Source organism: Acipenser ruthenus, chromosome 19, assembly GCF_902713425.1.
Source record: "Acipenser ruthenus chromosome 19, fAciRut3.2 maternal haplotype, whole genome shotgun sequence".
Lineage (NCBI taxonomy): Eukaryota > Metazoa > Chordata > Actinopteri > Acipenseriformes > Acipenseridae > Acipenser > Acipenser ruthenus.
Window position 1 is genome coordinate 17,843,057 of NC_081207.1, and position 13,338 is coordinate 17,856,394.

The following is a 13,338-nucleotide window of genomic DNA, read 5'->3' on the forward strand; positions in this document are numbered from 1 at the left end:
TATGGGTCACTGAGTCGATGTACATTTCATATTGTTTTATATTGCTTTCCATTAGTCAATTACATTATGTCTAATTGTTCGACGGTCATTTTGTGAACCATATAAAACCACACTTAAACATCTAAAGAAACAGTTCCCGTCCTTCTCTATTTAAACTATGTTGTAGTCGTCATACATATATCATTATAAAGCACTTTACAAAGATGCTGGTACAATAGTATTCCAATTTGTAATATTTCCCAGATCCAACTACCTGCAGTAACTGCCAAGAGGAACATTTATTTTACAAAAAGCACTGTGTGAATCACAAGAGGAAACAAGATCACAGTCATTTGTTCAATAAAATGTCTCATTGATCATACACAATTAAAGGTAATTTTAGCCTGAATATGGTATGGTGTAAATGAAAGAGAAACATCCAGGACACTGCTCACAATACACAGAGAATACAAAAGGTTAAAAAGCAAGTCGTTTAGCTATATAAAATAACCTGTTTCAACACAAACCAGATATATTGTTTTATTATGTATTCTGGAAAATAAAGTATCATTAATTTCCTATGATTCATATAAATAGTGATCCTTTCAGTATCAAAAACATTTTGTACCCGTCTACTGCACCTCAATTACTCAAATGTGCAGTTTTGAACGAGACATGGTACATCAGACATGTATCTTCATTTACATGATATCTGGTACCACTCTAAAATGCTGTTAAAACTGAACTTCCTACATCATTTCACCTGAGCCGTGTCTTATGCATGTTACCTCACAGTATGGCAGTTAACAGAGGGATCAACTGGTTGGTTATTTACAGTAAAAAAGACTTTGAAGAGGTGAGGACCATTTCACTCTCCAGGTGAAATGACAAAGGAAGCACAATCATGGCTTGCAAACAGAAATTTATTTAACCTAGTTTAGTACTAGATATAATCTTTTTTAAATAAAAAATAGATGTTTATTAGAACATGTGTTTCTTTCACTAGTCCTATATAATGAATGGATGTGCATAACAGGTAAGATGTATACAATTATTCTGTTAGCTACAATCACTGGGGTGAGTTAGAACTGCAGTATGGCAATGGAAGTATAGGCGTAATTGGCAGAGTGTAGCCAATTACGCCTATATGTAGCCAATGGGGTGTTCATTGCAGAAGTTTGAAATGTGCCCCATACCTCCTGTGAGAGGGCTCAGTAATGGGGCAGGTACTTCTCAGCAAGCTCTGGCTGCTCCTGCACCAGGGTGAGCACAGTGGTGGTGGCAACACGCTGAAACTGTTGAGCTGTCAGCCTGACCCTGATGTGCAGCAAATCCAGCACCTGGACATTAGGAACAGATCTAAATACAGAGGCCTTTATAATACGGACACACAATTGGTGTAGAGAGGCAGGCAGAGAATCATGATGTCAAATTCATGCTGAAATGTAGCTGCAGTTTACTTCAGTATCCAGTGTGTTTTACTACTAAACAAGCTGTTTAAAGATACCGAAAACGATAAAAATCACCCCTAAAGATCGGGTCAATGAGTTTGGCAATATCCATCCAGATGACAAAGAATAACTCGGAAATAAACTCATATTTATACTATTTTTTGGTTTTTATTATTATTACACAGAAGTATTTGGAATGTTTAAAGTACAATGGTAAGTTAATTTATATTATTGATTGATGGCACTGATGAGCTTGTAACTTCCTTAGAATTTAAAAATGTACCAATAATTACTTCCTGTGCTAACTGTTACTCAATAGTACGGTTTGTGTATCTTTTATTATGTGACAGGGGGACTCCATTTTAGCCTTTTATTTTAATTGTAGAATAACGCACATGTTTTGTTTTTTTTTTAATTGGAGAATTTCAGGTTTTTTATTGCGGAAAACCAGGATCCCTGATGATAACTGCATTCTTCAAGTTCATCCAACACATGTTCAATGACATGTATTCTACAGGGCAGCAGTGTGGAGTAGTGGTTAGGGCTCTGGACTCTTGACTGGAGGGTTGTGGGTTCAATCCCCAGTGGGAGACACTGCTGTTGTACCCTTGAGCAAGGTACTTTACCTAGATTGCTCCAGTAAAAACCCAACTGTATAAATGGGTAATTGTATGTAAAAATAATGTGATATCTGTATAATGTGATATCTTGTAACAATTGTAAGTCGCCCTGGATAAGGGCGTCTGCTAAGAAATAAATAATAATAATAATAATAATAATAACCTGTGGTTAGTGGTGGACATGGAACAGTGGCAATCAACACTATTTAAATGGGGTATTTTTTTCATATTCCATTGCCAAAGGTCTAAATGAGATTGTTTATTGAAAACATAGTTCTTATTTCCCTTAAATAATGCGGACTCGTAACTGGTCATCTGATTCTTCTGAAGACTGATCACTAGAAAATAATGCCTGTTTGGCTTCCTCATTGGAAAACACCTGTCTTTTCAACCCTGTTTGTGACATTTTCTCTTACAAAATAAATAATTCATACAATAACTAAGTTACATAACAAATGCACCAGATGTTCACTTCCCCTGCACCAGAGATCACATGACCATATCATGTGAGTTTGTGTTGCACCAACCCAAAAATGTTGTTTTTACCTGAGGAAACACCGCTCCTGTAATAGTCAATCAATGAAAGGGACTGCTGGGGACACAAGGCCAGTATCCGTGCAATAGAATCACATTTCCTCCAATCAGCAGCAGCAGCTTCAGCATCCTGACATCCTGCTGCCCCATCTTCAGATTAAAAAAACAAGAGACATGTACTGCCCATTAACTCCACTCAGAACTACTAAATATTGTGGTATCCCTAAATAGATCATCATCTTAAAAAAAGGGAAGATCCCCTATGAAGGGGACATAGTTGAGGCAGTCTTAGGTACGTCCGTTATGTCACATTTTTCTATATATCTGGAGAACCACCGATCCAATTGTCATGAAAATTGGTATTAACATTACTTAAATTCTAGGGATACCCAATTGCCATGAAGTTTTAAACTAAGTCACCAGAATGTGATGACAGAAACACAAAATGATATACAAAGTGATTCTAAACAACAGCAAGATATTTCAGTATGTATGCAAGCGTTTTACCTCCAGCTCCTTCCAGAATCCCCCTGACTACAGCCTGAACTCCATTTGGCTGCATCAGTCACTCTGAGAGCAGCTGTCCACACAGGCGCCTGAGCCAGGGGTGGGCCTGGGCTAGAGGCTGTCTGGAGCCGTTCCCTGCATATGCTTTCACCTGGGGGGAGAAGGCATAACAGGGACTGGGGGTGAGGGCACTGCTGTAGGTAGCTTCAATTCAGTTGTGTCTTAAGTGCCTGGACTGAACAGACTTCATTCATTTCATTCAAAACCATGTAACAATATGTAAATATGTCTATCTATCAGCTGGTACAGTTAAAAGGTCATACTGTCATGTGCTTTGAATGGAATGAGGAAAGCTGTTCAGTCCAGGCACTTCTAACTCTCCAGACAAGCTCAAAACAGCAGGTAAAGGCAGGTTTACAGAAAATAAATAATTACTAAATATTGGGGCAACACCCTGAGGAGCAAAGAGAGGGCAATGACCTTTGTGTTTGGAATGTAAAAAGGGTGACAGTTATGTCAAAACTGCTTGTTGTGTAATTGGATTAAGACAGGATACATAAATCATATTCATTGAACTCTTAGCTACTAAACTGAATTTGTAATTGATCATTGACACAATTGAAATGACCACAACCCTGATCATACAATGTTAATTATGGCACCCAGCTTAATACATAATCTCTGATCTTTGTTTATTTTCAGAAATACATACAAATAAAATGTAATACAGCACACCTGGCTCTCTTAGTCATTCACACACAAAATATGTATTTTAATTGTTTTAAGACCGTACTGGTAGCATCCACACACGTGCCGCTGCACGACCCATAGTCATCATATTCTACTGTACCACACTGTTCTTTTAGGTCCATCTACCCTCCGCTCTTATTGGGGTTTCTATTCCTGGAGTCTGTTTTACCATGTATAGGGTTTGGTTTGCTGCAAAGACTGGCTCTTTTTCTAATTTTCTATTCAGTTTGGCTCTCTTGTACAAAAAGATTGGCGACCCATTTTAGAGCAACGTATTTATTTTTTGCCGACTCAGGATCTCAACTGAAACATCATTAAAGCCTGTTATTTGTGCGACAAGATGGTGCGAATGGCAGAGCCTTTGGTGCTCCATGCATTAATATTTGTTGTTTCTGACCAGCTGTAACACAGCCTGACTTGAGTGAAACAGGGACGGAGACATCTAAGCAGACAAGCCTGGTGTCGATCATGTCTAACACCTGCCTTGTCATACTTACAGTAAATCAGAAAGACACTTAGGAAGCCCCCTTGGTACTTATTACTGTGAGAGACACACAGAAGAAAATAAAACAGTGTTTGTAAAACCGAAGTTCAGAACTTTTTTTACATTCCTTATGAAAGACAAAGAATAATTACATTTGAAAGTTGATAGATATGTTTTTCATCCAGCTCACCGGTTTCCTACTGTTTCCCTGGATGTATCAAGTGGCAAAGCCCTGTGTGGTCCATGGGAGGCTGTGTGGTCCAGTGGTTAAAGTAAAGGGCTTATAACCAGGAGGTCCCCGGTTCAAATCCCACCTCAGCCACTGACTCATTGTGTGACCCTGAGCAAGTCACTTAACCTCCTTGTGCTCTGTCTTTCGGGTGAGACGTAATTGTAAGTGACTCTGCAGCTGATGCATAGTTCACACACCCTAGTCTCTGTAAGTCGCCTTGGATAAAGGCGTCTGCTAAATAAACAAATAAAAAAACCTGACTATTAACAGGTTTCACAATTTTTCAATGAAGATCCCGAAGAACCCTAATCATCACCATCTCTGTTCGCTGCTGAGTTTCAGGGTTATGGTTCGTTATTGAGAGGTTAATCTAATTGAGGTTCATAAAAAGTTACCTGTTTTGGTCCTCCCTGCAACATAAGCAGTTCTCGGATTATGACTGGTTAATAGACTTTACCCAGCAGCCTCTGTAATGCCTTCTTACAGCTAGCAAGCTCCTCCACACTGAGAATCTGCAATAAGAATGGCTTAGCATACCAGAGTGAAACAGCACCATCTAGAGTGTATAATTTGTATTTTAACATTTTAAAAGGACTGGGCTTTATCTATCAGTATGTACCTATCATGCTGTTGATATTAAATATTTTGAATACAATAATAGCAAATTGTTTTCTTAATAATCTGTGCCCGATTTTAACAAACTACTGCCTATAATTAAATAAAACAGGCCCAGTTAGCAACTTCTTTAACATCTTTTTATAGCTCCAATATAGTATCTGAGGAACTGTTTCGGAATTTTTGACATGCATTTTTATGTCATGTATGAAAGATACAATAGCACCCCCTGCTGGCCATCTGGGAGACCTACAACTGTAAAGTTTAGCAAAACTACGGTAATTGTCCTTTATTGGAAAAACATCTGCATTGAGTTGGACAGGACTATCCAGAATACAATGCTGCTATAAAGGTTCAGTCATGGGTGATTCCAGTCATTTCTATGTGGTTCTGAGAACCAAGAAGAATGTTTCATCCAATTTCAGAGTACTGTACTACAGGTATAATATCAGGAAGTAACAAACACATCAAATTATTACATCGAAAGGCTAAATGGAGACAATTCCAAAGCTTTTAACCTCTGGATGCCTGTGTTTGAATCCAACAAAAAATGTGTGTGGTGAACCCAATTTTACTGCCAGTGGACAGTACACACTTTTAAAACACCACACACAATCTCTGCTTGACAGAGGCCCAGGACTGAATGGCAGGCAGGGGGTTTTCAGGAGAGGATTGAGTTGTGCTTGCTCGCTTGTAGAGCAGTGAGAAGAAGCTCTTATGGGGCCTTTCAACAAAGCCGTAACTAGGCATTTTACACCCCTCCGCCGTTTCTTTTTTTTTGGGGGGGGGGGGGGGGGTTAAGTTGGGATGGTATATTTGTTCACGTTTCATAGTTTTGATAAACATTGTTATTTCAGAATCGCTCCTTTAACATGTTTGAAGGGAACAAGACATTACTTAAAATGGAAAGGAACTTGTTAACACGTGTTAACTGCAAGGTTAGATTTCCTGCCTCTACGATTATATTCAATCCATGCATTTTCAGTACCAACCAATGATAATTAGTTTATTTTACGTATGGTCATTTTTTGTTAGTCAGGGCTGTAGTGTAGTTTTTGACTCCTCAAAAAGCTAAGGCAGAGATCAAGCTATGTGCTTAATAAAGACGATTCATTTTTTTTTCTGATCAAATTAAAACTTGATCAGTAAGTGCAAGCATTTGTGGAATTTTAGCAGCGTCGCTGTAAACAATAAAAACTACTGCACGATTATTTTAGCAGCCACATTAATCCTTACAAAATCCTTTAATATCTCTATAATATCCCAGTATATATAACTTTTAATTAAGTTCATGTGTGGCATTTTGTCATTGGTACTGTACTGTGTACACCGCAGGGGAAGCGAACGACATAGATATACCATAATAATAACGAACTGGCGACATTATGGTGTTGGTTTGTGTAGAACCAGGTTCGTGGTCGTTAAGACCGTTGCTAAGGAAGTGACACATTCCCTTTTCTAGTGCTGAGGAGCATGCGATCTTCAGACTATGCTAGAGGGGCCCCTAGTTACGGCTCTGCCTGTCAGCACCATGCCTGACTATGACCAGTGCCACTGCCCCGGCAAAACATTCCTTTAGAAATCTTCAAAACAAATTGGTACCTATTTACTATCATAAGAAGAACATAAGAAAGTTTACAAACGAGAGGAGGCCATTCGGCCCATCTTGCTCGTTTGGTTGTTAGTAGCAGCTTCTTGAAGGATCCCAGGGTGTCAGCTTCAAAAACATTACTGGGGAGTTGGTTCCAGACCCTCACAATTCTGTGTAAGAAAGTGCCTCCTATTTTCTGTTCTGAATGCCCCTTTATCTAATCTCCATTTGTGACCCCTGGTCCTTGTTTCTTTTTCCAGGCCGAAAAAGTCCCTTGGGTCAACATTGTCAATACCTTTTTGGATTTTGAATGCTTGAATCAGATCACCGCGTAGTCTTCTTTGTTCAGGACTGAATAGATTCAGTTATTTTATTAATTCTGGTTGCTCTTCTTTGCACTCTTTCTAGAGCAGCAATATCCTTTTTGTAACAAGAACTGAACACAATATTCTAAGTGAGGTCTTACTAATGCATTGTAAAGTTTTACCATTACTTCCCTTGATTTAAATTCAACACTTCTCAAAATATATCCGAGCATCTTGTTGGCCTTTTTTATAGCTTCCCCACATTGTCTAGATGAAGACATTTCTGAGTCAACATAAACTCCTAGGTCTTTTTCATAGATTCCTTCTTCAATTTCAGTATCTCCCATATGATATTTATAATGCACATTTTTATTTCCTGCTTGCAGTACCTTACACTTTTCTCTATTAAATGTAATTTGCCATGTGTCTGCCCAGTTCTGAATGCTATCTAGATCATTTTGAATGACCTTTGCTGCTGCAACAAGTGTTTGCCACTCCTCCTATTTTTGTGTTGTCTAACTTATTTATATTGTTAACAAATGACCAGTTTAATATCCCCATCACTTTCAAAGAACGCCGATGTTATGTATTGGTAACCAAAGCTCTAATTACTGTATTACTTGAAACACAGTTTAATAATAAGAAGTCATGTCACACTACCCCACCAGGCACACACAAACCAAGCATTAGTCATGATAAAATGTTGCATCGTGCACATTGTGACATGTTTTTAGAATATTGATTGAGTATTTTTAAAACACTGCAACAACGTTCAAACACTGTATACATTTGTTATCAGTGGTTTATTTTATGGTACATCACACAGCCAGGTATCGAAGCATCTGCATGTATGCGCACGTTATAGTAACTGCATAAATCTGACAGTATAACAACATCCTGTCCACCGCACATGCTGAAAGCGTTCCTACAACAAAACAATCTGTATCATGAATTTTAAACCTTTCAAATTCTACTAACCTAATACAGGTTTGATAGGGATGTTGAGCACCTCAGTAATAACAGCCGTCACTGATGTCATGTTTTTAAGAACGGAAAAGCGTGAACTTCTAATGTGTTTCTTAAGCCTTCTGTTTTTGTGTCGCACTCGACAGACGTCATGTAGCATTACATGACCTCAGCGTCGCTGAAAGGCGTCCATATTGTGCGTGGCAAAAACGGTATATAGACTTTAGTTTAGTGTAGCTAGAACATCTTGATATAAACTAAAAAATAGTAATTTGCATGTCATAAAGCATATGCTATCTAAAAGCAATGTCAAATAACTGCATATATAAATGCATAGAGGATCGTGTATTCTAAATTAAAATCAGACTAATTGGCTGCTTGTTAAAACACATGCTTCAAAATAAGACAGAAATTCAGAAAACAAGTTTATTTAAATAGGCAGAATACATCACAAGCCAAACAAACGTTCAGAATTGCAAGCAAATAATTTCAGAGCGGTTGTTTGATATGAGCCACAAGAGCGCTGTTCATCGCTTCTTCTTTATACAATAAATACAAAGCAGTGCATTCAAATAAATATTTTGTAATAAATAATGATTTGTTTTAAATAATTTAATAAATAATTTAAACCTACAGTGTCCCACTTCGATGTTCAATTTTATACTAAAATATCATCAGTGGTAAACTGCTTACAACACCTTCGAAGTTCAGCCTTCCGACTGCACTTTACTTCATTAAAATAAACAGACCTTCTCTGAAGGACCGTAGAGAACTTAATAAATCTAACTATTTTCACAAGACAGGAGCCTATTTTGTGCTTTTAACAAATAAATAACAAAAAATATTTCAAATAAATAAAACAGCATCAATATTACTTCTTACGACAGTTCCATAAATATTGAAATAAATAATATACTATGTATGAAATATATATATAGTATATATAAAATAAATATTATTAATAAATATATAAATAAATATATATTAAATAAATAATACACTTAAATAGTAAAGTAACAACAAAACACAAACGCCTCACACAAACTGCTTCCAACAGTTAGTAGTTTAGGCATTTTAAAATATGGCATTTCAAACTAAATTATACATTATTTTAATTAAAATGAAATAAATATAAGCAGGCATTTAAATATAAACTTAAATACACTGTGTCTGCAAAAACAGTACGTTGTCACAAAAACATGTCTGGTTAAAAATATACGACGGTTTTGGGTTAATGTGACCCATTACAGTAAAGCGTGTTTTAAAATAAACACAACTTCTCAGGTACGTGATACATGTCACTACAGCCAGGAGGGTTTCATTCCAAATACCTCTACAAGAGACATTTAGTAATGGCTTTTTGGAAGCACACAGGTGCATGCCACTGGGACCTTGATATATTCTACTTGGAAAGCGTATGTCTTCTGGTCTGAGCACTGCTTCCTGCGAAGTACCATCATGGTCTGGTTCACTATAACAGAGTTGACAGCGTCGGTCTCTCTCCCAGTCCTGACGTCAATGCACCCCGAGCACAGGCACTCAGCAAAGGCGAGTTTCATCGGTAACCTGTTTTCGTCCACATCAATCCTGCAAAGATTAAACATAGTAAACTATTAGCTAAATAAATAAATAAATAAATAAATAAATAAAAACTACGGTATCATTAATATGGGCACTTTGGGTATTGCAGATACATTACAGATGGGAAAACTGCTCACGCATAACTAGTCAAGTTATATTAATTCATTATTATGTAGTAGTTGAAAAAATATAGAAAAAAATGAGATTTGACAAAACTCTCATATTTGCAGTTCACCTGCACAATCTATAACCTCAGCATAAATATGTATTATTTTCTATTTTTTGTATACAACTGTAAGTCGCCCTGGGTAAGGGCGTCTGCTAAGAAATACATTAATAATAATAATAATAATAATAATAATAATAATAATAATAATAATAATAATAATAATAAACAAATAAATTAACGTGTCGAGCCCTTCCTTACCTATAACGCCAGGGGGAGATAGAGCGACTGTTGTGATCCTCTGTCACCTGCTTAATACTGCTGGCAACAAGATTGGGGCAGCTGTGTCGCGTTTGCTGTCTTTGCCTATTCCCGCTGCTCTCGAGTTGTTCTAGCTCCTTCACCATGTAAAATGATGGGTAATTATTCCATGCATGTTTTCCAACAAAGTGTTTGTAGGTTTGCAAGTCATTGTCGTCGTAACAATGGCCTCCCCTGGTCAGTTTCCCTTCGGTCAAACAGGCAAACAGCACGGCGAGTAAGACCAGAATCTGAAAACGAAGGAAAAGAAGGGGTAAAAAAACAAAACAACATTAAAACAAAATATTATAACACTGCCTCAACTAAGACACACACAATGTAAGTACGGAACATATTACTCGGAATTAAATTTAACACGCCTAAAGTAAAATAGTCCTTTAAAACACCTTATATCAGCGCCCAGTGAAATACAAACCAAAATACACAATGCTGAGCTTCTTACCGTATTCATTTCAGGAAGTCAGGTGGTAGGTACTCTGTGAACTATATGATGTCACTTGTACAGCACTGTTCGGTATAAGTGTGTGTTCACCTCTCTGCACTCATTTATAGGCGACACCATTTCCCTGTAGATTTTGCGTGCTGAAGCTGGGGAAATCCTGCAAGTTCCTTTTTTACATTTAAAGCATCTGCCTCTGAATATTCCATTGAAATAAAGGAACTAATAATAATTTGTGCTTCTGAAAAGGTTCCCTCATTAAATGTAAATGGAGAATGTTGTGTTTGTAAACAATTCTGGTTATGTGCTGATTTTCAAATGGCATGCATATATATATATATATATATATATATATATATATATATATATATATATATATATATATATATATATATATATATGTACACATTACATAAACAAAAGCACAGCAAATATATGTGTGTGTGTGTGTGTGTGTGTGTGTGTATATATATATATATATATATATATATATATATATATATATATATATAATGTGTGTGTTTAGTAAATATGTTCAATAAATAGTTTGTAACATATTTTTTTTATCTTAAAGCACACCCACCTGTCGGACTTTTTTTCTCCATTATGTAATTCAACAGCTTTGTAGAGGAAGTTGCTGTTGATTAGATAAGGGAAAGTTACAGAAGTTGGATTACTATCCCTATGCACCACAATTATAGCAAATATGCCTTCCCTTACAAAAGTGTACCACAATATAACAAAGTGTAAAAAAACCATGGTAAAGCATGGACAAGCATTGTAAAGAATAGCAAGGTATTCCATTTGAGCAACCTATATCTCACCGTGATAAGGACATTTCATTAGAGCATTTCACTGCACTCTGCATTGTATCGTTGTCTTTTTTATTTAACCTGGAATTAACCCTTATAATAGGTTTGAAGCAATCCAGGAGGATCCCCCATTGTTGTAAAATGCTCTAATTAAAGGCATGCTTTGATCAAATTAGCTGCATCATCATGAAAGCAGGAGCAGAAACATTTACTTGACGTAGGGGTTTGATTTTATTAGAACATTCTACAGTACTGGGGAATCACCACATCCTTCCAGTGGTTTTCCCAGGATTACCCATAAAATAGGTGGTTAATTCAATCTAGTGGGATGCTGTCAAAGGCTCTAATAAAATCCAGTTGTGACTCATGGCATCTGAGTACTGGTTGTTGAAATCGACCACTTTGTTTCTTTGGCGCCACAACCCTGCCACCCTGGAAGCAGCAATAAAACTGGCAGAGGATTTTGAGGACTTCCTGGTCTCAGCCCACACCAACCTGTCCGCAGCTCCCGTCCACCGGAGCAGCTGCACACCACCTCCTCTCTGCTCCACCTACAACACCGGGACCGAGACCTCCTAGATCTCCGGCCCCAACGGGCAACCTTGCCTCATCTTCATGGAGATCAAGGTTGGCCCCCAACAGGGGTAAAGCTGCTACCCCGACAAATGTATAACTCCTGTGGCAAAGTGAAAAAAGGAGGTAGGGAAGAAGCGATGCCTAATGTTTTTGCTCTTGATTCACAAATCGTCTCAGCATCGCCTTTAGAGTCTGATTGAAACGTTCCACCAATCCGTCCGTCTGTGGATGATAAACCGACGTTCTGATGGGACGTATTTTTAGTAATTTATATACCTGCTGTAGCGTATTTATAGCGATCAGTCAATATCTCGTTGGGGATCCCTACTCTTGCCATAATCTGCACTAGTTCTTTGGCTAGGTAGCAAAGGGCCGACTATGTCCACTGCGATGCGTTCAAAGGGGGTGGAAATAATCGGCAGTGGGACCAAAGGGGCGGGGCGCACTCGACCCGGCGCTACTCGCTGGCAGTCTGGGCATGTGGCTACATATTTCGACACTTCCTTATAAAGACCTGGCCAAAAGAATCGAGCCAATATCCGTTCCCTTGTCTTGTCAACTCCGAGGTGCCCCGCAAAAGGGATATCATGCGCCAGCCTCATGACCTCCAGTCGACAAGACGGGGGAACCAGTAATTGTGTTACAGGATGTCCTGTGCCCGCGGCCAGGTTTACCCTATATAGTAATTGCCCCTTGATAATGAAGTGTGGAAATACTAGTGCCCCAGCGCCTTCAACATCCTTACCTTCAATGGACCGGACCTGTCCCCAAATGTGCACCAGTGATGGGTCATTTTTCTGCTCCCACACTAGGTTCACATTTGAGTGCCACATGTCCGGTATATTGAGCGGGGCGGGAGTAACATCTGCCCTTGATGGCCCAGTAACCTCGCCCTCTCAGTCACACTGCGTTCCGACCCCCTTCGACTGACGTTTTTCACCGTTATAACAGGCTCCCACCAGCCCCCAGCCTTGTCTCATTAACGCTCCCTCCCATTTCCGCAGCCTTCTCTCTTTGTTTGTTTTTTTCGGCCGGAACAGAGGAGAGAACATTTCTGTTTGAAAGGGAAAAACATTACCAATCATTTCCCCTTCTACTTTTTCTGCCACATTTGCGTGTATGGCCGGGACTGCCCTTAATTTCAACAAATCTTTATAGTTGGGCCAGTCCCGACCCAGAATAACGGGATGTGGTAGCCTTTCCGCTACCCCAACTACCAGGTAACGTTTAATCGGACTGACCGATAAATATGCTTTTACTGTGGGGTATGTTGCCGTTTCTCCATGGATACAGGAGATCGCCACCTGACCTTGTGGCTGCCACACCATACCGCCTAAGAGAGATACTCTAATTAAGGTCTGACCACACCCTGTGTCCACTAATGCATGGGTTTTCACATTTCCAAAAAT

At 38.5% G+C, this 13,338-nt stretch overlaps 1 protein-coding gene and 1 long non-coding RNA gene across 2 annotated transcripts; both read right to left on the reverse strand.

The window, feature by feature from the left end:
- Positions 1-754: 754 nt before the first annotated feature.
- LOC131698764 (uncharacterized) lies at positions 755-8,148 on the reverse strand. Its single transcript, XR_009307775.1, has 5 exons — positions 8,047-8,148; positions 4,953-5,069; positions 3,092-3,242; positions 2,597-2,734; positions 755-1,319 (listed from the first exon to the last, which is right to left on the reverse strand). It is a non-coding gene; the product is annotated as an uncharacterized LOC131698764 (long non-coding RNA).
- A 298-nt stretch (positions 8,149-8,446) lies between these two features.
- On the reverse strand, positions 8,447-10,686 carry LOC117424022 (interleukin-17C-like). The gene is made up of 3 exons (XM_034040034.3): positions 10,545-10,686; positions 10,043-10,332; positions 8,447-9,621 (listed from the first exon to the last, which is right to left on the reverse strand). Exons 1-3 carry the CDS (start codon positions 10,551-10,553, stop codon positions 9,381-9,383), a joined length of 540 nt encoding a protein of 179 aa, XP_033895925.2. The 5' UTR covers positions 10,554-10,686; the 3' UTR covers positions 8,447-9,380.
- Positions 10,687-13,338: the final 2,652 nt, after the last annotated feature.

Bases quoted from the DNA above. Each gene is read 5' to 3' on its own strand.
- LOC117424022 (XM_034040034.3), bottom strand. The intron at 9,622-10,042 runs GTAAGGAAGGGC...TAATCTTTGCAG, and splicing joins ATCTCCCCCTGGCGTTATAG to GATTGATGTGGACGAAAACA.